Source organism: Gavia stellata, chromosome 10 (genome assembly GCF_030936135.1).
Source record: "Gavia stellata isolate bGavSte3 chromosome 10, bGavSte3.hap2, whole genome shotgun sequence".
Lineage (NCBI taxonomy): Eukaryota > Metazoa > Chordata > Aves > Gaviiformes > Gaviidae > Gavia > Gavia stellata.
The window spans coordinates 24,334,528-24,361,127 of record NC_082603.1 but is presented as its reverse complement, the minus strand read 5'-3'; the positions used below and the strand labels follow the sequence as shown (position 1 = coordinate 24,361,127).

General features: G+C 41.9%; 1 protein-coding gene across 7 annotated transcripts; it reads right to left on the bottom strand.

Annotated features, from left to right (window-relative positions):
- Positions 1 to 1,246: 1,246 nt before the first annotated feature.
- On the bottom strand, positions 1,247 to 26,600 carry KDM4A (lysine demethylase 4A). Of its 7 annotated transcripts, XM_059821587.1 has the most exons (22): positions 26,463 to 26,600; positions 26,054 to 26,229; positions 24,839 to 24,953; positions 23,819 to 24,012; positions 22,301 to 22,350; positions 21,668 to 21,771; positions 20,473 to 20,610; positions 19,300 to 19,550; positions 18,341 to 18,537; positions 18,203 to 18,211; positions 16,710 to 17,062; positions 14,789 to 14,909; positions 14,017 to 14,195; positions 11,530 to 11,734; positions 11,161 to 11,237; positions 10,364 to 10,419; positions 9,331 to 9,439; positions 8,149 to 8,337; positions 7,301 to 7,471; positions 6,686 to 6,805; positions 5,959 to 6,051; positions 1,247 to 4,899 (listed from the first exon to the last, which is right to left on the bottom strand). In XM_059821587.1, the coding sequence occupies exons 1-22, from the start codon at positions 26,598 to 26,600 to the stop codon at positions 4,759 to 4,761; spliced, it is 3,186 nt and encodes a 1,061-aa protein (XP_059677570.1). In that variant the 3' UTR covers positions 1,247 to 4,758. The 7 variants fall into 7 exon arrangements, with proteins under 7 accessions (XP_059677570.1, XP_059677568.1, XP_059677566.1 ...); XM_059821585.1 differs by lacking the exon at positions 18,203 to 18,211 and having other exon boundaries at positions 18,332 to 18,537; XM_059821583.1 differs by lacking the exon at positions 18,203 to 18,211 and having other exon boundaries at positions 16,710 to 17,098; positions 18,347 to 18,537.

Genomic DNA, 26,600 nt, shown 5'->3' with positions numbered 1-26,600 from the left:
AAACTTTTCTTTAACACAGAATTACAGGCCAAGAACACCTCTCTTCAGGTTCCCCTACCTTCACTCAGTTTTGTCTAGAAATTAAACACACATACTACACCATTTTAATCTTTTTCCAGTACCATCCCACACATTTTCCTTGTCCACCAGCGCTGTCAGAACAGTTTTGACTTCAGCATTGTCACATTACTCATGCTGCGGCAAGGAGGCTGGGGCAATGTTTCTGCATGGATCTGCCAAAGGTTCCTCAAAAGATAGCAATCAGGTGAATGTTTCCCATTCCTCTGTAGACCATTCTGGTGACGTCAAAGGAAACTACTGATACACACCCTCAGTTATGCTCATTACTGGAGCCAAGCAACACCACGCTCACCCCACCCGAAGTGTTGCACTCTTCACTCATCTGAGGCCGAAGTCTAAAGCTGAACATCTCTAACATCAATGCAAAGAAATGAAGAATGATCATGGGGAAAAAAGGAAAAAGGCTTATTTTGACTTTTAGCAATGCCCCATGTTGTTCATGTTGAAGCTATAATATGGCACACTTTACACTAACCTAAGTGCACACACTTAAAAGGTTCTGTGCAATGTCTACAAATTTGTCAGAGAGAAGGAGATGTTAACATTTTCTCCAACTACAAAAGCTGGCTCCAGGAATACCTAGCACTTTAGGCTCTAGAGACATGGGCTGAAGTAATAACACAATGAATAAGCAATTTATTCAAGGTCACTCGGTGTATCAGTAACAAAAACCCCTGAGCTAAGGTAGAAGAATCTCCTTTCCCTGACTGCCAGTTCAGCAAGTCTTAACCAGCACTGTGAAATTCAAGAGTCAACACCAAAGTAAAGAACAGAGCTGCCTGACTCTGCACCAAGGTAAGATTCTCTGATGACTCCTCTTCTGGCACTGCCACTCTCAGCTACAGAGGGAACCTAAGGCAACCCAGCTCTTACTGCACATGTCTCAGGTCTGTACTTCAATGAGGAAGGACGAATCTGTGGCTCTGTCCCTGTTCTAGTTGAACAGCCATGCTGGACTGAGTCCTTAAATAACAGAACTCCACATAGCATCTCTGAAAGACACCCAAGAGCTCACTAACTAAGCATTAAAGAGATGAGTATCAGAAAGGAATAATGCTAATAGGAAAATTAGAAGCATGATGAGAATTTCCAAGTTACATCACTTTAGTTCTTAAATTAGTCTACAGATCGTCCATTTTGAAATTAGATTTATTACTTGATCAAATTGAAAACAACATACAGGCTACCAGAGTCTTGATTTCATCCCATGTTTGCGTAAAAAAAAAAAACAAGTACAACTGCAGACATGTCAGACAACAGGAGCCCAGTTAGAGAATGGAAGAACAGAGATGCATTGGAAGCCTTGGGATATGTAGCTATGCTCCTCAAACGGTGCAGAATTGATTCAACCCAGCTCAAAACACTAGGAAGAGGGAGAAGGAGCAAGGAGAATGGGTCCTACTACTGACGGTACTGTCTCTGGTCATCTGAGGGGTCTGCTGATGGACAAAGAGGTCTCCTGGAAGTCCAGCCACAGGCAGAAACATTACTGCAATCAGGTGCTTTACAAAGAATACAGTCACCTTTTTAAACCTTATAAAAAGTAATCACTGGCTTGCCAAGCTCATTCTGAATTAAGGGCAAGCCACTACATGTTTATACTAAAAATGCTTTTTATGGGTAAAACCTGAACCAGTCACAGGCAGAAACTTCACGAAAAGTGAAGTGAGGAGGTCTACTGCCTGCAGCATCACATGCAGTGGACCTAAGGAAGGGCCATCAGAGCTCTCATGGGGCATATAGAGCATGATTTCCTACTGAACACATTCAAGAAGCACCTGCCTAGCTGATACTCTGGCAGCACCTTGCTCTCACTGGAATGATGCTGTAACAGGGATAAATACACTTCCAAAAACAAACCACTGGAGAAAATTATTACCAGTCACGATCAAAGTGCAGGTAACGGAAAACATATATACCTTTGAGACAGCTGCTCTGTAAAGAGCTTTTATTGCTACCTGTTATACTTCAAACCATAAAACCAATTGTTTTTGCAAAGTCAAACAACATAGACCCCTCAAACATCAGGGTCACCAATTTTAAGTTCACGAAGAGAAGCCAAAACGCAGTTCAATCACTGCAGTAGGTAAAGTATGCTCACATTTGAACGATGCAGCACAAGAACTCAGGGGAAAACTGGGAAGGCCCTTTGTCTCAGAGTGCAGGATGGCAGCAGTTCCCAACACAGTGCAGCCAACTGACAAGAGCAGATCTGGAGCCCGCAGAAAATGCAGCATAACAAAGCTCCTCTTCCAGAACAAATATAGGCATAAGAGCTCTTGAAAGTCACTCAATGCTTTTGGAGGCGGGTGGCAAAACCTGCTGCAGTTGAACAGCAGCACTCCAAACAAATCCAGCTGTTTTGTACTAGGTCATCATTTTAGGATGAAGCTGTTGAGCCAGGTGTTTGCAGCACAGGTAGCACGTGGCACCTAAAAGGTGCATTTAAGTTATATGGCAGTTTGGGAAGAAAGCCTGAACACAGGCACCTTTTCTCTGGAAGGAGAATGGCAGATGATACGAAGAGTATGCTTTTCAGTAATATACAGGTAGTGTTCAGCCTACGCGAAGTTAATACCAAATCTTAAGATACACTGACAGAACAGAGGCAAGTTTGTTAAGGCCCTGTCAGCTCTTCTCCACGTTTGCTCACATCACTTCAGAGAGGCTTATGTACAAGCTAAGACATCAAAGTACAATTTCGTTCCCATTGCCTACACCTGAGTAACTGCAGCTACTAGACTCCGGTCTTAACAGATCCTAGTTTTATCAAGCCAACTATTCCACTCATCAGAAAGCGATTTAATACCCTGAGACCAGGAGGTTTGGACATAGGAAAAAAGAAAAAACCCACAAAGGAAAGCCACTACCTCCTTTCAGAATCTGTTTAAGCCTTCCAATACTGATGAACGAGGTATTCCACCACAAAAATGGGACAGAATACCTCTATGCAAAACAGTGGTTGTGCAAATCTTTGCTACTCATATCAGCCTCCTGACCCTATAAAAATGTAGGGATAAGTAAGATTTTCTTTATAAAAGTTGTAGTTTATTTCTTTTCTGATCAAGAGTTGTATCACTACACAATACTACATTTTATTGCTAATCACAAATCGATGCACCGGGGTTTCAGAAGAGTTTGGTTTATAGCGTTCCTATGTAACAAAAGGAAAAAAGTTACAAATCCAGACTTTGCAGACACATTGCCATGTCCCTATAGAAGCAGGGATGCATTCGGTCTGTTTCACTAGAAAACTCTCCTCTTGAACTGTTTCTGGAGAACACATAACCATAGTTTTCTCCAGCAGGAAAGTCACCCCATCATTCCATGCAAAAAGAAGGTGGCCAATCTGCTCCACAGTCTGAAATCCCTCTCCTACAGAATGGGAAAGGAACCTGTATTTACATAGCTCCTACTGTGGTGTGTTAATGCTTAAATTACTAGGAGCAAGTTGGCACATCTTCCACGTACACCTACCACCCAGCTTAACTCAGCTTCCTATTGCTGTGGTAGCAAGTTCCCTCCAACATAACTGAGATGTGCCCTACCAATACTCTATAAAAATGCTGTGGTAACCTTTGCCAGAGAGCAACACAGCAGCACTCCTACTTCAGAAGAGCATTGCACAGCCTTTCAGTAATACATACAGTTCAGTGCATGCTTTATCTGTCTCAGACCCAGTATTAGCTGTTGTAAGCAAAAGCCTGCGGCCACACGACAGACAGTGCTGCCACAGAAGAGGTACTGCACTGCTTCAGATACCGCTGCCCTGTCATCCCCAATACTCTGATGCTTGGATTTCAAGAAGGGAGAGTTAGGACTCTGTCCCTTTGGTCATTATTGCCTTAGAGGGGGTGGGGAGAAACTCAGAAGCAGCTCTTTGGGAGCTGAATGTCTATTGGGAGCTGAATGCCTATTCTTGTTAGAAGGCTGCACTGCGCAGGGCTCCAGACAGATTTCATTGATTCTGAGGCACATACTATTAAACTTACAAGTATGTAAGTCAAAACAAGTATCAGAACAAAAATATTAAATGGAGGGTTAAATAACTTGTCCTATAGGATTCAATTTCACATTTCACCTGTTCACACAAGCACCTCCTGTCTGCTTGGATCTGAACAGCCTACAGCTCAACCCTCAGAAAGGAGGTGCTGAGAAACAAGATACTGAAGCTGCTTGCAACAAAAATATGGATATAAATATAAAAAGAGGTTCAATTTCAAGCACCAGTAATACTGCCTGCTCAAGCCCAGGTGTGGTCACCAGGGAGACTCCCAAAATCAGGAACATTATTCAATTAAAACAATAGACCGTACTACTTTGCAGCTGCCAAGATTCCTGGCTACAACTCCCAAAAGAGTTTGCCACCTGTCAAAATTGTCTCTAATAAAAAAGCAAGACTGCTCAACGAGATGAAAGCAACACCCCCAAACTGGCTTATTCAGTAAGGACCCAACTTCAGACCAGGAGTCTGCAGGCATCAGCTTCAGCAAATGGGATCTGTTTCACTATCCAACAGCTGCCTTTCAGCTACTGCAGAGCATCAGCTTTTTAGCTTCCTTAAAAAAACAAAACAAAAAAACCCTGGATTCAAAGCATCCAAATATGGCCTGTTGTACTGGAGCGTTTAAATCCTTGGGGGAGGTGGGCATCTTCTTCCTCTGCCACAGGCAGTGCTTACTCCATGATGGCCCGGTACAACGCAGGTTCAATGTAATCTTCACGGTAGCGTGAATTGATCACTCTTTGTCTCTTTCTCTCTTGTCTGACCTCCTTCTCTGCGAAGATCTCCGTGAAGCGCATATCTGAAGCTATTGACTACGAGAAAAACCAGAATTAGTCACTAGAACACTGATCACATAACTGCCCCCACATCTTGCCACTGCATGTAAGAAAGAACAAAGTCAGGACACTTGGGAACATTCAACCTTCTTCAAAGACTGACCAAACACAAGCAGAAAAATATTTAAGAAACTGGATTTAGAAGTCTGGGGATAAGTTTAAGTGAACTGTAATCAGAGATCTAAAGAATCACAGGTTTCAAATTTAACTGAGTAGCTATTTTAAGTTCACAATCACTTTCTGAAAAGAATAAAAACATTAATCTGTTCCAACTTTCAAGCAGTCTAGTACATTTTGTGCCTTATGGAGCAGGCATGTTTAAACACCTGGTCACAGGATTCAGCTATGATACGTTCTTTCTTAAACCTCTAAACACTCTGCGTGCCTACCAACAGGTTCTGCATTAGGGTGTGCATGATCATGATGTAAAGCAAGATACCCTAGCATGCTGTCCATAGTTACGTTTTTTATAGCGGGAAGCATAAAGCAACAGAACAGGGACCCCAAAGGGGCTGTGGGATCTGCATCCTTGGAGATAATCAAAACTTGACTGGAGAGAGCCTTAAGCAACCCTGTCTGGCTTAAGTTACCCCTTCTTGGAACAGGTGTCTGGAGCAGAGACCTGCAGAGGTCCTTTCCCACTTGAATTATTTTACAATTTTTAAAAATGGCCAGCTCTCTTGATGCCACCCTACTAAGAGCTTTTCAGAACAAAGGGTAAGTGAAGGAACCTGGCCATTCTTTGCAATGCGAATAGACAATGGAACTTAGGAATACAGGCATGAAAGGGTATTAACGCAGTGTCCCAAACAGTGACTCTATGCTATAAACTCCTGTGTCTGCAGAAGGAGAATTAAAGTCTCTCCAGAGCGAGACAGAACTTTGCTTTTGTTGCCTGATCAACTACCAATCTTCGCAACAATTGAGGAGAGCATCAGATTGTAATCTTTTGTTACCATGCACTCTGCTTGCCGTTCAAGGACAAATTAAGTTAAATGAGCTTCTTTAGTAGAAATTTACACTCTGTTTACCTACCAGCCTTGACTTCACTCTCTTAGGAAGCTCCTCTTCAAGAGTATACACATCATCCCTTTTCACCATCAGCTGTGACCCATCTTCAAATTCCACCTAGAAGAAAAACAGAAGTTCTACCAGAAGTCTCAGAAGTTAGAACCCTCCCATGGCTACCCAGAACTTGCCTTCTCCTCCCTACGGAGGCCTCTCATGAAATAATCTTTTACCACTCGAATTTTGCAAGATACATATGCAGGTATGCACACTGCAACAGATGTTAACCAAAACCTCACCAATCGCATGACAATAAAAGTAGCCCAGCAAGTTTTGGGATATTCTTGTAACACCTGACAAGACAGTCTGGTTAGTCACTTTAATACGGCCTGAACATTCATCCCTTTGGAAGTGTGCAAGGCATGATGCACCCTCACTAACCAGAGAAAAGCAAACCCAAACTTACTTTAAGTAGTTTAAGCTACAGGAACAGAGTCTACTGAAGAACTGCAGACCAGGAATTTTTCAGAAGCTGACGCTTTCAAGTAGGTAGCCAGATATAAGTAGAGTTGCAAGCAACCACTTTGCTCTTAAGTCCAGCAACTGTTACCAGCATCTGGCATTGCTGACAACACTGAGTAACTTCCCCTAAAGTGTTTAAGCACGACTCCCCTATAGCTCTGCTGGCTTTAAGCACTGCCCTGTTAACATGATCAGTTTGTTATGAATGATGAATTTTCAGACAATTCTGTACCTGGTACATCTGGATGGCATGCGATGCAACAAACTTGGCTCCATAAACTTGTCCATCTGTCCATCTCACCTGCACAACTTCCCCTTCAGCAGGGGGACCTAACTGAAGACAGTCTCGACTCTACAGTATAAAGAAGGAAGGTGGGAGAGACAAGGAGAAGGGTAAACAACTTCCTCATGTGAAGATTCAGCAAACCACCATGGAGTCCATCCCAGTCACACTGCACATCACCCCAACAATTACTCCATTTTAGGGATGGAGAACTAGGCTGAGAAACATTCATCTATGTCATCTGTATTTAAATCCCAACAGTGGGCCCAACTTCAAAGTACTTCATGCAGGAATGGTATGCAAGTATCAGCAAGTTTTCCTTCAGACCTACCACTGCTAAGCAGCCAAGGATTAGCTGCACTCCCTGTTACACCTGTTCCTATGTGCCCTCAGTTAAGTCAGTCTCATTTAACACCCCTAAGGCCATCTTGCAGCACATCCCAGCCACACCACCACCTAGGGTTGGAACAATTACCAAATCCCTGTGCGTCTGCTCTGCAGCAGCAAGAATGAACTCACATCATGTGCCCTCTACCGGAGCCAGACTCCCACTGCATAACATACCACAATGTCTTCTGGATACAGGTTGTCACTGAAGGAACCATCATCAAAGTTGACCTCGTAGAAAGTCTCCTTTGCAAGGCTGACCACTTCACATTGATAGAAGCGACCATTCTTGTGCTTGCTGATGACTATCTGTCCAGGTGACAGATCCTGGAGTGCAGCTTTTGCTCGCTGAGAAGAGAAAAATCACTTTTTACACGACTCAATAAAGAATGTGTTGAGGACCATAGTTCTGGTGCTGGCAGACAAGGAAGCAAAATATTTTCGTTCAGGTGAGTAACTCTACTCAAGACACCATCAGCAGCATTTTTAGAAGAGTTCTGCCTCTGGTATTTCAAATGCTTAAAGCCCAATCTGTTAGATGCAGCTGTCCTTAATTTACTTTGTAAATTAAGCTCTCATTCTTCAGAGCAATGCAAGGCTTTTACAGTAAATATTCTCTAACAGACTGTTGTGGTTTTGATGGTTAAAAGGGCTACATGGGAACTTTATAAACTAATCAATCACTTAAATCATGCAGCATGCCGGAGTCCCAGCACTAACTCCTACATATCAAATATCACAGCATAAACCCCACTATTATTCCTCATTACAACAGCCACAGGAGCGATGTAATGCTCTCAGTCCTTCTGGGCTGCAAACCAAAATACAATAAAGGACCTGACTAAGATCACTCAGAGCAGCAGTAACTTTGAGATCAGAATCCAAGACCAACACCGTTAGATTATACTGAAAATTCTGAAAGAGCCAAACCTTCAATGAAGTGTTAGAAGAATTACACAGTCTAAAACTCTTCAGTCCCTCCAGGATACTGCAGTTCAAATCCTGGGAATCACACACCTACTCACCTCTGCCTGAGATGGAATCTTATGCCTGAAGCAGGTAATGAAGACAACAAATGGCCAGTCATCAGGCTGCATCATGACTCCTGCTGCTTGGGCACAGCTGACATGAAAGGATGTGGGACACCGACCATGTGAGCACTGTACACAGCAACCTGCAATTCTCTTTCTTCGCTTCTTGCAGAAGATGCATTTCTGTGGACAGGACACTAGTGGTTATTGGCTGGCACCAGCTTTTACCCACACAAAGGGCTAGCTGGTCTAAGTGTCTGATACTGTGCCATTTACTGTCTGTGACAGCACTGCTACTTTCTGATTAAAAAGAAGGAAAAGGCTACCAGTTCTAGTTTATGACAAGGCAATAATTCATAAATTTAAAGTAACCCCATAGACAAAAAATGTATGTTAAATATCTACCAGCTCAACATGCACAAAGCGACCCAAGGATGCTAGCAACAGAAGACTTTGGATTAAATCAGTCTACAACAGTCCAAAAATCAACAGGGCCTTTCAGCAGTTGGCTATTAAGTGACACAGGGATGAGCAACAAGATTAGAATAATGGGCAAAGACCAGAGACCAAAACAACAACAACAAAAAAACCAAACCCTCAACCACAGAAGTTAAAATTCTATCGCTACTACCAGTGACCCAACTACACCTGGGTCAGGCCTGATAGGCTGTTGTAGGAAAAGAATGTTATCTGTAATGCATTAGCATATGCAAACCAGTTAAAAATCATTTCCCCCTCAACACTGAGCTGTTAGAAGAGTTAAGTACAGCTGCTTTCTTGCTGAAGACATTCACCCATTATACAAATGCCTCACATATCCTGAAGCATCACAGTGCTCAACAGCAGCCAATAAAGCAAGTCAAATACTAGGGATTAGAAAAATAACAAACAAAACAACTATCACAATTGCACCACTGTATAAATGTTTGCCACATACTGAAAACTGCACCCCCCTTGCTGGCTCTTCATCCAATTAAGTGCATACTAGAACAGGGAAAGGTTCAAAAAAAGGGCAGAGACAATTGCTATTTTCCATACAAAGAACAGAGCAGATTAAATTCTTCAGTCTGAAGAGGAGATGACTTGGGGTTGGAGGGATAAGCAAAGCCTCCCAGATTCTGAACGGACTGGAGAGGCACTTTGAAACCTCACCAATGAAGCACAGGTGATCCTTACCAGTCTGAAACGTTGCAGAGGGATTTTGCCAACATCTACAGGACTCCGTTCTGCAATGTTCACAAATTTTGCCTCCAGTACAGCTACAGCACACATCACATGAACCCACCTGTCAGGACAGAAAAGGGGAAACAAAAATTAATATGCATTAGGCCAACAGAGAATGCTTTGGAGTTTAAGTAAATACAATTCTGTTTAAGTTTGCCATATAAACCACAATAAATAGCCTCTGAGAACTAGCAGTGTAATCTTCCTTTCTACTGCTAATAACAGGGTACATGTGGGGCAAAACCAAGACTTCTTCATACTTCTAATCTACTACTAACAGGCTTAACAGGAGAGCAATTTAGTGTGGCTTGTGCTCGTTGCATACCTGCATTACAAAAGCCCGCCAGATAGGTTTATTCCTTCACAAACCTGTCCCACAGCATCTGCTCAGTCACTACTGAATTACTTCTGAGACCATGACCAAGAGGTTGAGTCTCCATATGATGTTCAGAAAATTTCTGGAGGCCAAGTTTCAGTCACTCCATGGTGCTACAAAGTCTGTCCCACTGCTATTTTGCATCAAATAACTTCAGACAATCCCCCACACCAAGGGACACAGGGCAGCTGTATGCAGTATACTTGCTGGAGAGGTAGCCTGAACTTCAATACGTTGTGCTACTTAAAGCTATGGTTGTCCTGTGTCTCCATCGCCACCACACGAAGAAATCAAAATCCTCTGTGAGAAGTTAACTGAGAGTTGTTAACTCATCAGGAACCTTATTTTTATGTGGTACATTATACCTCTGCACCATAAATGAACAGCTGCTGTCAACAGAATGAGAGCGAGGCATTACCTGAAGAGATGACAATTGCTGCATGTGAACACAATGAACACACTTTACCATAGCCCCCCCAGTAACACAAAGTGGGAAAGGTGTTGTTGGTCACTGTTACACCAAATGCAGACATTGGCTTTACTACCTTACCCTCAGCTACTTAGGAATTCAGCTTCTCCCTTAAGACCAAAAAAAGCTGGAACACTCACTTGTCATCATTGGCTCTCTGCAGTGCTCCTCCTCGTAATGAACACAAACAGCAGTCCTGGCACAAGGAAAAAAAAGCATTAGCTGAAAGAGTGAAGTCCAGAGCGGTACACTTGCTTCAAAACTCCCTCCTCAAAATGCACATCCAGAAGAAGAAAATGGTTTCACTGTCAGAAGAGCTAACTATCTTGTACAGATCAGCCCTTCGGCTCTCAAAAGCTGTTGTCCTTAAGGCAACAAATATAAACTCCCAAGTCTGTTGAAGGCAAGCAGACCTATCACTAAAGACTAGTTCAACTTGTTCCTTACAGGTTCCTTTTACAACTGCAATACCCTATATCCTTTGAGGATGTATAAAAGGATCTGGAACAAACATGAACAAATACAACTCAAAAGGTTGACCTGTTCTGCTTATCTAGAACCTGTATAGCTTTTTGCGGGAATCCCACTCTTGCCTTCTTCACATGTGCATGCCTCCCTAGTTACTAACAGAAGTTACTTTCTGTTTTAGAAATAGTAGCTACCATAAATTAAGACAGACAATGGAGCTATTCCCACATTCATGCAGAACATCTTCCCTATGACTCAAGTAAGCTCAGCAGCTTTGCACTAGTTAAAAGGATTGTATCACTATGGCTTAAAAAGCACCAAAATACAAGAGATTGGCTCCTAAACATTCTCTAAATTGCCTTCTTTTCACAGGAAAGAATAAAAAACTCCAACACTATGTAAGGAACTTTGTAGCCAAGTTCCCAGATGTACCAGACTCCATCTGTGAGAATCTTACGAGAAACTTTACCTCTTCTAAGGCATTTTCTGTACACCTAGAGCACATCCAGTCTTCAGTGGCCTTGTCAGGGGATACACCATAACAACCTAGAACAGACACATCTCACTTAAGAGCTTACCTAAACTCAGACCCATTCCCCTAGAGCCCAGAAGTAAAGCAGGAATTAAAATCAACATGCCTAAGGATGATGCTGTATATTTCAAGTTATCCCTGCAGCCAACTCCATATTTCAATGGCCAGCACTGCAAGTACATACCATTCAGATAAGGGTTGAACTTGGTCTATTTGTACATTAAACAGACTGGTAGAGGCTTGCTTTGACGTACAGACTTACTACAGAGAACACCAGAGTTTAGGGTTAAGTCTAGATGCACTCACTTGCATGAACACAGACATGGCAGTTCTTGCAGGTGATGAGTACACTGGTTCCATCTTCCTCTAAGTAGGGGGTTGAAAGATTGAGATCAGTGCTGCAGCCAGTTGTAGTAAAGCACATTTCAGGAATCAGGGGTTTGGTTCGGATCTTCCCACCCACAGCAGTTGGAGTTACTCCAGCGTTTTGACTGTTGCCTCCACACTCTGCCTGTAAAGAATGGAGAGGAAATTTAAGTTTTACAAGTATAAACCGTCTCACATCATCTTTACTCACCCATTATTCCATACATATATCCAGTTTAAAGAAAGAAATAAAGAAGGTGCTGAAAGATTAAAGGGTTAGTAGGTTAGGTGAAAACGTAGTTAGTTTATAAAATCCTCAGCTACTGCAGCTTCAGAATGAAATTATTTTCTACCCAAATGGCTAAATGTAAGGTCTGAACTGCATCCCTCTAATAAGCAACAAGACACACAAACCAAGAAGAGATGGAATCACGAAGCCCACTTCATGGGCAACACCTCTGCTGCATCCCACCCCCCCCCACCACACGCCCTCCAATACAGGGGATCATAACACCGCTATCCAACATTGTACATTTATCTTACCTCAATATGATAACACAAATAGATACCGGCTGCAATCCCCATGTAGTGTAGTTCTAATCCTAGTGTAGTTCTGAACAAGTCTAATGGGCTTTGAAACTAGTTTGTTCCTGGGAAATAAGCAGACTGAAAATGCAGTTTCCCAGTTAAAGCTTAGGAGACTTTCAGACTAATCTTTTGTAATTTACTCATCTAAACCAGTGTCAAACCAAACAGCAATTACATGTGAAGTTTACAGAGATATGCCTCTATTCAAGTTACTCTTCTTAACAGCTAAATAGAAGTGAATCTTTCTCTTTGGAGAAATGTTTCAAGCCTCCTTTTCTACCTCGTAGGCCACCGCAAAAGTAGCTTGCCTAATCTTTTAAAAATATTATTAGCAGAAATTGCAGTAGCAGAATGAAGCTGCACTGTGCCTCCTACAGTACATCAAAAGGTAGGAAAAAAAGTCCAGGTAAGGATCACAGCTGGCAGGGAACTGGCATGTTTTCAGCAAGTCTTGTTTATTCAGATTCTGTAAAACTTACTGATTTACACTGAATATTGCACATCAAGCAAAAGACTAAATGACTGAGGGAAATCTCTAACAAAGTTGAAGAAAATGCGACTTATTTTTCCAAGCAGCTAGATACTTTTCTTCCTCACAAAGGAAAAGTGAGTATTTGTCTGGCATTTTGTGCCAATTTTTTATTTGAATGGGTAACTCAAGTGAGTTCCCAGACTTGCTATAGACTTTCTGAAGTTGGAACAAAAACTCTAACCACAGCTCAAATCTTGGAAGAGTTTCTGCTTCACTGCCTGGTGTGGACAGACATCTGAAAACCTGCAGCTAGAGTTTTCTGCTTAATAGCATTTAGAACTCAAAAAAAGAAGCTAACAGAACTTAAACTGTCCTCAAATTGTTACCTTTATACACTGTCAGCACTAGTGAAATCCCCATGTACTACGTAGCTTCTATGTAGAATTTCCAGTCCTAACAAGAACCTACTCTCAGACAGAAATAGCAAGATCAAACAGAAACGATGGTCTATGATTTTCATGGTAATTAGGAACTATATGCAATATAACCCTCAACAAAAATTTGAGGTCTTTATTTCCAAAACCATGGTGAACATGTTTCTAGTGCCACCATAATCATACGGTGATCTCAAATGAATCAAATACCCCTAGCATATGGGAAGGGACAAACTGTCTCTAAGTTGCAGGTTGAGCATGCAATCAGACGACGATTCAAGCTACCTTAAAGTTACTTAGCTTAGGTACAGCAAAAAATTCAGTGACGGACTCCTGCCTAAACATTTAGTCAACATGACAAAGGGGCTCTGCAACCCGTCCCAGGCTATGCACTGCTACAGCCACGCTTTGTTAAAGCACAATTTCACATGCCATAGCTACTGTCAATATGGATAAACTCCAAGAAAAGAGAGCTCTCTATCCATGCCATCCACAAACACAACACTAAATCCTTTTACTTAAAAGGTTTTCTTCCTTGCCAGATCCCCAAAGACCATGTGCTATGAGTGGACTTAAAGTGTTTTTTAAAAAAATGTAGACGTGAAGGTGTCAGTCTGGAAAAGAGAAATAGGATTTTATAGTCAGCTCCACCAACATTCAAGCTCCATTCTGTGGTTCAAGCAAAGGCCACAGAACACAAAAGCTTCTGCTGAACAGCTGAGCAAGCCCCTGGGAACCCACAGGCAGTCCATCACAGGTGCGGTGAGGTTCACCCAACTGTGCTCTCCTGGAACAATTCCTTGGGAAGACTGCAACACTGGTACAGCTGTTGTTAACTGGCAATATGCAAAATGACATTTTTAAAACTATGCATCACAGCAGCAACCTATTCAGATATCTCTATGATAACATTAACAGACTTGGTCTATGTACCTGATATGTCTGGAAGAGCATACAAACAGCACAATACGGAGACTGCTGAGCCATGGTCCTATTGTATTCTTTTTCAGCTTCAAAATTTGGTGGCCGATTCTGCCACAGCTGGCTAAGTGGCTTGGCCCATGCTTCTGTCTCCTCAGCCTCTTCTTCAGGAGTTAGTTGCTCTGATGCCTCTGCGATAAGAGATCATTAACTCAGTGATTATGTGTCCTTTTATAGATACCCTTCTTGCAAATGAAACTAAGTAAGGCAAGAAGTTATGAATGGAGATGAAAGAAAGACTGCCAGAAATCAAACTGACAGAAGGGTGATGGGAGCCAGTCTCCTTTTTAAGAGGCTTCTACTAATCGTGCAGACACAAGATATGTTTATTGGGTGAGAACAGCAGCAGCTCCAAATTACGTCAAGACTAAGGCTGTCAGCCAAAGGATCTGGTGTTGGTTTTTTTAAAATCATGAATATTTACATCCATTACTGGAATGCTCTAAGGCAGATGCCAATTATGCAACAGTCTCTGGTACTGGTTTAACTTCCCTTTCAGAGTTGTGACTTTCCAAAGAATGGTACAGGAAAGAAAGAAGACACCATTTGAGAGAAAAGTTTAATGATGCAAGCACAAAAAAGTGACATAAGCACCTTGTCTAGGATGCAGAGGTGTCACTTGCTGACTCCTGTTTATCGCCAATTACTTAATGGAATAGCCCACACTGTTCACAGAAGCTGAGACCCTCTCTACATTTTCCCAAAGAGCACAAGGCTTACTTACCATCATCACTAATGCAGTCTTTAACCAAGAGGGGGTGATGGCGTGGGAGCTTGCTCAACGGCTGGCGACGACCCTTGGACTTCTTACTCTCCTTCATTGAGCTTATGTACTCCTTTGCTACCTGGATAAGGAGAAGCAATTCAGCAGTCAATTAGCACGTGTCCTTTTGACATTATTTTTAAAGGAATTTATTTTGAACTTAAAGAAACCTCCACAAAATGCACACATGCTTCCATGATTTTATTTCTAACAAAGTAACTTCAGCTCTAAACTAGCTAAGTTTTTGAAAGAACTGCTTGCAGCACTTTTGCTACGAAAACCAGACAGAGCTGTACTAGCTCTGTTGAGCCATTAGAATAGAGACTTTTCACAGGTCCCAGGCATAGCTTTTCATGCAAGTCTGTTTATATAAGAATCGTGTAAAAGACAGAAACAAAGACAGACAAGTTGAATGGTTCAACTTAGAAGAGCCACGATAAGAAGTCTCACGCATTCTGGAGAAATCCTCAGTTTGTATGTCAACTTAAAAATTCCAAATTCAAAAATAAAAAAAATAATAAAAAACTACAGAGTTCATTGGCATCTCTAACTAAAAGGCTTATTTTAAATGAAGGAAACTTTCACCCTCTCTGCTTATTACTTGCATTGATGTCTTTCCAGACAGGCTGGAAGAAGGAGACTACAACAATATTTATTTCCTCTTCCCTTAGCCTTATGTAAAAACAAGTGACACACTGACAAAATTACTACTACCTGACAAGCAAGGCAATAAAGGCAATTATTGCCACAGCCCAGGAAGTCTCTCAGTAGATAAGAACCCCCCTTTTTTCCGCCCCCCTTTTGAATCTGTTATTCCTCTAAGAGCAGAAGCAAATCTTAGATTAAATGCATCTTGCATCTTTTTAAATCTCTTCTTTCATAAAGCAGCCAGAAGAGGAGAGCATAACAACCATTATCTCTGTTCTCCTACATAGAGTTGGATACAAGAATTCTAAGGAACAGAAATGCTTTTATTCTAATAGAAATTAGCATTCCTAGTTACCATCTGATGGAAAATTTGTTTCAAAATACACCATACTGGGAAAAATTATCTACACCTTTTCAAAATTTCACCTTTTCCCTGTATGGAGTATGCAATGGAGACATCAGTATCAGCAACAGAATTTCTTCAGTTTAAAATATCCATGAGGACTCTTTCTCAGTTTCAGCTTAATTATCAACAGATTTGCCCATTTGCTGTTCCATTTTTTAATTTCTGAATTTCAGAGACATAATCATTATCGGCTTACCACTCTCTAAACACAGATTGAAAGAGGAAAACAGAATTTGAAAAGACACCACCAGGTAAGATTTTAACTATTACAAGGTTCTTTGGGTTGTGTAATAAAACATTCACTGGAAGTTCTTAAACACTCAGCTTTACATTCTCCCAAGCAATAATTTTTGTTCCATCATTTCTTTTTTTGGAAGGGACACACACATGTACATATGTATGTGACTTTATATTAAAAAACCCCTCAAACATGTTGATGCACTCGTAATAAAGGATGGATTGAACTAGGTTCGTTCTAGGTACAAACAGGTTTCTGTTACTATAAAAGGACCTGAATCAGCCTTTAACACTACCATGTCAAAACCACCAAGCTACCCTTTCCCTTAAAGCACTTAAATAACTTAGAGAAGTTCTCAAAACAAGGGATCACCTTGTTTTCTAGAAGAGGTAAGAGTATAAGACTTTCATCTTAATTCTTGTTTGTTTAGCAAAACCCATCGGTATTAAAAAAAAAAAAAACACACTAACAACTAAGCAACCTGCCATGCAAACACCAATGGAACGAAAACGTCATTTGCACAGATGCAAAGTTTTGTCACAGCAAATCTGTGAGTACATAATACAGCCCTTAACTCTTGCCATTCATACCTCTGCCAGTTCTTGCTCATTCACACTGGCGGTGGCACTGGCTTTCTTTCCTGAAGTCTGTTCATTGTCAGATCCGCTGGCATCCCCTCTAGCATAGCTGTGGACTGTAAGCACACCAGCTGGCCCAGGAAGAGTTCGTTTTGCCAACAGATCAGTTGTTTCAGAGTCAGAAGAACCAGAATACACAGGCGAGCTGGGCTGGATGCTGGAAGTTGCACTCTGCTTCGACGTTGTCAAAATTGAAGTGGAATTTGAAGCATGTGAAATGGAGAGATCCAATGCAGCTGCTTCTTGCTCTTCCTCTTCTTCCTCCTCAAGCTTCACCGTTTTCAGTTCTTCAAATTTGGCAGAGTCTACACGATTTAGAAGAAAAGACATACTGACTTTTTCTAAAGTCTGGGCAGCAGAGAGAATATTTGTGCAACCATATGCACAAAGCCAAACAGGAAAGCAAGGTACTACACACAAAAAAAGTGACATTAAGTCACATGAAGAGTAGAACATTAATTCAAACACCTATAAAATCATGGTTGGCTTAGAGAGAGAGAATAAAAGCATCTGCTCATTGCCTCTTCCAGCACAAGAACTAAGGTATATCAAACAAAACTAGCAGAGAGTGAGTTAAAAACAGAGACGATCCTTTATACAGCGTAGCTAAACAGTTCAACTCCTGACCACATAATGCTGTGGGTAAGAGGTTACAAGGGTTCATGGGAGACTTAACAGAAGAAAAATAAAACCCCATAAACCAATAGAAGATTATTAAATACAAGCTGCAAAAGGCTGGAAAACAATACTAGAGGGAGGCATTACATATGTTTGCCCTTATGTTGCTCTTAAGGGAGGAGCAAGGGGCCTATGGAACAAGGATAACTGACCCATTACAAGCCACTTAAATTTTCCTCCAGCCTAATGGTTACAAAATCACAAATAAAACATCTATACAGCATACCAGACGCACACTACCAGGAAGCACGTGTATGTTTTACTAAGCAATTTCTATAAACAGATCACATTACACAACAGGGATAGAGAGGACCTTAGACTACTGAGGCATCCAATACATTTCTGTATGCAGGTAGACAAAATAAAGAGTGCAAAAATCAAAAGCTAGAAACACCAATTTCTTAAGCAAGTCTCATGCAATACTTCCTGTTCCTTTTAATTCAGCTGAAAGGCAACATCCCTGTGACCAACCTGATCAGTCAGTCATTGAAGCAGCTGCAGGATGGCTGCCTACACCTTTGCTCTCCAACATTTTTTTTATATAATTCTCACTGGGAAGTTATCCACAGATAGGCCACAAAAGCTAACAATTCAAGCTGTGGTTATTTCATTTACTCAAACCAGTGGCAGAAGTGTCAGACAAATTTAACTGAAGGGCACAACCTAAAATTGTTCTAGATGCACTCTCCAGTCTTGAAAAATAAAATGGTAATATCTAATTCTCAAGACAGTAAATTTCTGAAGTGCTTGCCATGGCTCTGACAAACTAGGGTCTGCTTTTTTGGATATGATAACATCCTACCGACTAGCATCATATGAGAGAGTGCCCCAGATTCAGCTCTAGCAGCTTCTCTCCCTGAAGAATAATATCCTGGCCTGCCGTACCAGGATAAAGCTTGACACACAGTTACCTGGAAGCTTGAGCCCTTGTTCACCTTGCCGCACAAGTTCACTCGTAGGTCTCTCAGGAGGCTCTGTCATGTCCGCTTCATATTGCATAGAGCTCAGCTCCTCCTTCGGGAAGGCCTCGCTCTCACTCACCTCCTGAGGCACTTCCAGGCAGACCCTGTGCCTTTTTGTTCCTATGCGATGCTTGGGGATACTGCAGAAGACAAATCCATACATCAGGTTACCAAACATGTAAGCTTGTTGAATTTGTGCCTGGATGCACAAAATACAGCCTGGTTTGGGTCAGTGTTTTATGAGACAGCATCTGGCAAGTCAAATAGTTTCCAAATTATTCTGAGCATTTTCTTTGCCTTTACAGAAGCAGAGTCAATAATCCTTAGGGACGACTCCTCAGCATCTGTTAATCATGTATTAGGCAGCTATGTTCTAGCTGGGCATTCTTTACCTTAAACAAACAAACACAAAACCAAAACAACAACAAAAAACCCCACCACCAAAGACAGCTTTAGGAACAGTAGTTGACACTGGCTGCAAAAGATTTAACTGCAAAATGTTAAGATGATTAGCCTGTTCACCTTCAGCAACCAGAACTGCACACTGATATTGCAGCTTGCAGCACTGGTAATACCGGAATTTGCTAGCAAGTACTGTCCCATGATCCCAATACACCCCCTTTTTCTTCCAGCCTCCCACTATACGGCGGACACTTCCAATCAGGCTTTGGACATCTGCCCAAAGTTGAAGAACTACCTTCTAAGCTGGTGCATTTCCTGTCTACCACAGACCATCATCAACGTGGACTCAAACAGTAAAAGCAATTAAGAGTAAACCCTATTCCCAAGCAAAGAGACTGCTGCTAACTCTGACTGCTGTTCTATCAGAATGGCATTCTATTGCAGCTGGGTCCAATTTCTAATAATCCAATAGAAAAGCAGAGGACTATATAAAGCACTACCTTTTCGTCTCATCCCCGTCTACCTCCTCTTTACACATCCCTCCTGTTTCCATTTCCTCAGCACACTGTTTCCCATTCTTGACTTTTTGCATGAGATCCCCTTTAAGGAACTCTGCCGCCTCTGGGGTTGGAAGAGCATGGTCAATGACAGTCACGTCCTTCCCGGCTTTCCAAAGCTTGTAACGATCTGGCTGGTACTTCCTCACAAACACGTCCATGGAGATCTTCACCATGTCCTTCCGACACGAGCACTGAAATAACAAAAAAATGTTCAAGTAAGGCCACATACTCAACAATTCTACTCTGCATTCCTGTATCATTTTGCTTTCAGGAGCTTAAATGAAGAAAAAATTCCCACAGTTACACATAACTGAGCCTCAGAACTCTCAAGACTCTTTCCCAGGAAGTCAAAAGGGCACATATTAAGTGACTAAAAACTGGGCAGAAGAGCCAGCAAAAATGACAAAACAGAAAACCAGATGTTATCACAATAACTAAGAAAGCAAGCTCACCAGCCCATTTACAGAGTTGCTGGTAGAAGCTGACTGTTTTAAAATAAGCTCAAACAAAAAGAGCCAGCAAAACCAGAGACTATAATGAGGAAGTCGGAGCCATACAAACTCTGGGTCTATCCAGAGCAGCAGAGGTTCCCCTTGTCTGGGCATGGTTACAACTAGTGCTTCAAAGCATTCATTTCAATGTAACTTTTGAAAACATAATCCATGTTTGTAAGGCACCTCTACAGGGATATAACACTATCCAGTCTAAAGGTTCGGCCAAGATACTTACTTTGATAAGTGACTTAAGTTACCAAAGTCATACTTCCAGGCTAAATGGTCAATAAATAATAGTTAAAATATCGGACAAAATACTGATGAATCCTGACCACCAAACACACCCTTTCATCTTTGGAAAGACAACAAGTCCCCTGCTTTTCTCTGAAGCCTCATTTGACCTACACAAAGCTAAAAACCATGTTATATGCTATCCATAGTTGAAACAAGGACATGAAACAGGAGGCTGACTGGACGTTGTTACCATATCAGAAAGCAAACATGACATCTTAAATGGACAAAGCACTGAATTCACTCCCTTAGAACAAACATTGGGGGCTTAATAAACAGCAGAGCATTAAGTCATTTGTACGCAATAGGATGGCAACAGACCGCTTACCAGTACAGACTGCTTCCCGTACTCAATCCACCGAAGAGTAGCAAAGTTGGTAGATTCAGCACAGTTAAAGCCATGATTAAAGCCAGCATGATAGCTATAAGGAAAGGTTATCATAAACTCTCCAGCCTCCTGTGTCACCTAGAAGAGAATTGACACACCGCATTGTTATTCACAACTTAAGAGTCTACCTGGTGGGTGTCAATAAAAGGAGCTCCCATACCCCTCAGGCAGTGCATCCGAAACCCCCACCCACAGATGGGGTTGGAGTTACTTGCTTCAATGGATAGACTTGATACTTATCTTTGCTATTCTCCTACTTATGTTAAGTATCTGCTTACTGGAAAGCAACACTCAACAGTTTTTTTACTAAAACACAACACAACTGGTCAAAATAGCACAGAAGTAGTTACACATACGAAACACTTTGTGACAAGCTATCTGAAGGTCAAAAAAGAACTTCTCTGTTATCACCTACAAGTTCAGCTGAACAGTATCTAAGGCTAAGTAAAATTTCTAGCCACACACAACTTGGAAATTTACTATTGTTTTCTTTCGCTGTTCATATTCAAGTACAACTCTCAGGCAGCCTTCCACTGCTGCTCTTCAACGTTTCCTCACTGTCTAACAAAGGTACATGACAACAAAACCCTTCAGCTGCCCACGCATATGTGACAGTAGTTCTGAATAAGGACTCAAAGACTAGATCTTCAATGTGTGTGTGTGTGGAGGGGGGGTGGCAGGTTATCACCTGAGAAAGTAAGGAAGTCTGTGAAGCTATTAATGCAATGAAAAAAAATTAATAGGGAACAAGCCATATTTTCTGTTAAGCAAGCAGATCACAACAAACAAAATTAGCAAGGGACAAGTCTGAAACAAAGAAAGAACAATCTCTCTTCACTGAATACACAGCTAAGCAGTGAAGTTAATCTAATCCAGGATGTTGTATATAGTTTTAAGTTAAAAAAAAATAATAATCACAGAAGACAGAGCCTTTGTTTTTAATAGTCCTTGACAGATTTTTCTGTCTCAATCTCTTTGAGGCCCCAACAGCCAGATAAATGGAGGTACAGTGCCTTATACCCTCCCTGTTCTTATCTTCCTCTCTAAGCATCTGCTATGGGCTGCTGTTAGAGATGAGACAGGGCTGCATGAACCACTTGACTGAGCTGGTATAACCGTGATTACTTTTCTATACCTTATCAAATGGGATGCCATATTTCTTCAGAATTGATGGAGAGATGAGGGTCATCTTGTGACGGAGAAACGCTTCACAGCTTTGGGCACTTCCTGGAAAGAAGCCTGTTTAAAATAAAGGCAAGAAGAAATGTTACTGTTCTGCTGTAAACTAAACTAATTTTTCAGTAATTTTTAGGAAAAGTTACTGTCTAAACAGTATTTTTCCCTAGGCCTACAAGTATGGGCCACCTTATTTGAACTGTGCTAGCTTGCATTCTGAATTAAAAGGACAACTCCTGGAGATTTATCTTTTAACAGATGCCAGTCTGAAAGAGCATAAGAAAGACCGCACATAGAAGGATCTTCCTTTGGCTATAACCTTCCAGTACTAATAATTTAAGGATTTTCTCATTAAAGGTTAGACAGACCACAACTGCATTATTTGTAACGTGACATTTCTCTTGTGTGTACAGTATAAACAAACACTCAGAAGTAATATAATCTATATTCTAAAAGGCAAATTATTAGTTCAGTCGTGCCAGCCTGTGCTCTTATAAATACTACAGGCATGTCGTACTCTAAAAGAACTGAAACCCATTGCAACTGTCCATCCCACCTTCCACAAAAGGCAGGATAGGAATTGCCCAATTACCTTTTGCAAGTCTTTCCAGTCGCTTCCCATGCTCTGGAGGTATAGAGTACCTGCAGTCATAAGAACAAGTCTGTTAAGCTCAGGTGACATGACAAAAATCTCAAAATTTGACTGGAAATCATAAATGGGCATCAAGGCATGAATTACTTATAAAAAAAAAAGTCTTCCATCTCTGTATCATCAAACTTTGAAAGAGACAGTGTAAAGCTAAAAATCTTTATCAAGGACTTTTACCTCTTTATCCCAAGAAAAATCAAGAGCCAAAAGCCGACCACCTCCTCCACTGACTTGTGCTTAAGCAGTTAAGGAACCAGAAAGTCTGATGCATTTAATTAGCAGATCTGTGCAGCAAAACATGTATTGCAAGAAGAAAGGGAAGAACACTTCCTGACCCGTCTCAGTTCACAGCTGTGCAATCACTAGTAAACTCAGTGCAAAGAGGAACACATAGCAAGAGAGAAAATGGAATTATCTCTTTCAGCTGCTCAGACTAAGATGGGACTAAGACAGACGCAACGCCACATCCTTAACATGTGCACAGTTTGCGGCATGCTCTTTAGGGCTACGTCTCTCTCTCTCTGTACACACCTTTTTATGGGTGCCACAAAACTCCAAGTTGGTTTGACTACAGTAAATAAAACCACTTAGCTTGCTTTTGCTCTGCAATAGAGTGCTATATGCTTGATGGACTTCCTTGTTAAATATATCAGACTAAGGTATCAGCAAAGTTAACTTCTTCCACGTACTACTGTAAAAGAAGCAACGGCCAAAAGGTTTATCTGATTGAACTATTCTGTTTCGTGTTCCCATGCTATTGCCACTGCATGGGGTTGTTCACTGGTCACATGGCGCTAGCTATTATTTTTGACTTCAAAGTTGTATTAAAAGGCAGCCAAAAATACTAGTTTCCAACAAAACTGCCATGGAAACAATTGTTGAAGTTGCTTGAGAAATTTATTTGTGAACAGAAGGGAATGATTCACTCTTAAAATGCAACCCATGCTACAGAAAAATTCGGGAGCCTCCCCTAAAAACAATCATGAAAGCTCAGACACTGGACGAACCACTCAGCAAGATCCACTAGCCTGCTTTTAGATCTATGATAAATAGCTACATTTCAAAGTCTGGTAAAAACTGCCTGTTCCCCTAGTGCCTGTGTGACAACAGACATACTACCTCTGTATAGTTATTTTACAGCCTCAGGAAATCATAAGCAAGTTTTCCAAGTTCTGGCCCTATCACAGCAGAAAGTGCCCACCTTACATTATAATTCTGAAGGCCGCTTTACCTCAGGACAGCAAATGGACTTTTGAGAAGGTAAGCAAACAAATGCTCCTGAGGACATGCACTGCTTTGCAGTTCCTTACAGGTTTCTAGTGTTCTTGTCATCAGATATAACTGCACTGCAAGATCGGAGGGATGGCAATTCCTTTAGTCAACCCTCATAACTTCACGACTGACTCCAATATTTTATGGTATTGTTTTTCTACATCTAGAGGCTTCCCTAGAAAATCTTACCATGACTTGGGTTCCCCAAAATGCAAGTAATTAATACTGTAGAGATCCATGTCCTCAGTATGCCAAGCAAAGGAAGTTTTCCACATGCCGAAATATAGGTAAGGAGTATTCACTCCTTCAATGGTTATGCCGCTTTCATTCTCCACAATATCCAGGATGGTGTTCAATCTGCCAATATTCCATGCATCTACATGCTGCAAAACACAAGCCTCACATTAAAGAAGCATTATGAAGAACAGAACCACACAACTAAGACAACAGTTGCAAAAGCTATCAGACACTTGTGAAACAGCACATCAAGACAACTCATCTACCGGCACAGCTCAAACCATTAGCTAGTTCACTGAAAAACATGACTTTTGCATGGTGTTAGCTTACATACTGATTGTTTACTAGCCACCTTCATGGAGGGGAAAAAAAAGTTACCAGCCAACATAATGATTAGGAAGAAGAAATAATCATGAAGCTATAGACTTTACAGAGCAGAGAACGACTGAGCCCTCTTGAACAGAAACACTTTTCATTCCCAACATTTTTTAAAAAGTAAATAATCATAATTTAGTAGACTAGCAAGTAGAATGCATACCCTTTTCTAATGCTTATCGTCCCAACACATAACGGCTACAGAGCTGTCCCACAAAAATACAAACACTAGTGGATACCAAAGCAGTGCATGTTCACTGATCAACATTTCCAAGTCTCCTATGCCTTTCAGGACAAAGCAGTACAAAAGCCACACTTATGCAACAGTGGTTTTTGCTTTCTTGAACTAAACTGTATTACGCTGAAGCGCTAACAGAGCTTAGAACATTACCTCCATTAGCCTTTAACTATCTGGGTTAAATGGAGAGTATGTTATAAACATATGGTTTATTGTGTTTCTGTCTACTCCAGAAGCTGGAGCTCGCTAAGACCACCATTAACCCTTTCTGGAAGTTAAGAGTCAAATGCTACATTAGTATTTATGGAATGCAATATACAGGGACAACCATGACTTGAAAACAAAACCAGTTTTCTTACCTTGTCATAAAGTGTGCCATTAACATCAGCACCATAGATGGGGGCATTGAATGTAAGGTTCTTCCAGTATTTTCGTTCAAGGTCTTCGAAGTCCGTGTAGCGGGGTGTGCAGTACCTGAAAAAACAAAGATACTAAAGACTTTGCAGTTTGATACTTGAGGGGTCTATACCAACATTTTCCACCACTGAAAGAATCAAAAGCTACAATAAAAATACCTAATGCCATGTTATCAGCCAGACCCCTAACTCCCAGAACAGCAATGAGAGCAGCCACAGCTCTGCTCCTGTGAGACTTGGGAACAAAGGATCAGGAAGAAAATTACTTCCCCCATTTCTCAAATGACTTTCATTTTTGCTTTGCGCACTTCTCTCGGGTCAGAACAATTTCACTTTCTAGTTGTCGCTACTCAGCAAGGAAGGACGTAGTCAAAACCAGAAATGATACAAAGAACAACTTGAAAAAAAGCAAAACTGAAGTTTTCTACCACTGTAAAAGTAACAGACATTTCCAGACTCACCAGCTAGTAAAATAGTCAAGCACGCTCAGTTTACCAAGTAAGTATCTGTTCTTGATGTCCATTCCCTGCTAACTATATTCTGGCCTCTTTGTGCAGAACTGGGGGATCAAATTCACACTCTAACACCTATTTAATGTATGTGTGTGTATATATCTATTCCAGACAATTATATATACAACACATGGAGTAACCTAATGAAAAGTACTCTTCTTACAGAAACAGAATCCTAAGACGTGTGATGTGTACTGCTCTTGCAAGACAAAATAAGCTTCAGTGGACCGACTGCAGCTGGCAATTCCAATGCTATTTCTAAATAGTTATTTCAAAGGTCATTTTGCTTTATCTCCTGTTAAAGTGATCTTTTCTCTGTCTCCTTTTTCATGTCAAGAACGTTCCTTTCTCTACTATTCTACTAGCAAACATTTTGATGGTCTAGCTAGCGGGGACAAACAGACAGGAACCCACAGCAGAAAGAAAAAGTTCTGCGGGCATTATGTGTCTTCTCAGCAGATGACACAAGTGACAAAGGTCCCCATCCGCACTGCCAGTTTTACAAGCACACCTCATTTGCTCAGGGCGTTATGTTCACCCCTCTGACCAGCACCAGTCCGTAGCGAGGACCTGGCCCCGGGAATTCCGGCAGCAGGAACTCACTCCCGCAGTAACTAGTCGCAGGGAGACGCGGGCGCGGACGTACTTGTCGCTGTTGGCGATTCTTCTGAACTCGCGGACCGTCATGGCCTTCTTCTGGATGTTGTACTGCGTGAAGAGCCCGGACTGCCCCGTCACCACCTGCTGGATGGGCGCTGGGATGACGAGCTCGTCGATGTCATCGTAGCACCGCCGCGGCTTCCACTCCTTCGGAGGAACTATCTGCAGGAAGCAAAACGCACCCGTTAACCGCCGAGCACACCGGCCCGGCCGCTGCCAGGGAAAGCGCCGAACTTGGGGAAGTCGGGCTGGAAACCCCCGGCCGGGGCACGCCCGCCCCACCGGCGCTGCGCGGTAAACAAAGGGCGGAGGCGGCCCGGCCCCGCTCGGCGGACGAGGGCCGAGCCCGGTGCGCGGCCCCGCCGCCTCCGCCCGGTAGGGGGATGGGGTCGCACCTTGGCCAGCCCGGCGCGGTGCGCGCCCTGCGACTCCACGTAGGCGATGTACCGGCTGAAGTCCCGGAACTGCTCCATGGTGGGGCGGAAGGTCATGATCCGCGCGCTGGGGTTGAGGCTCTCCAGCTCCGAGGCCAT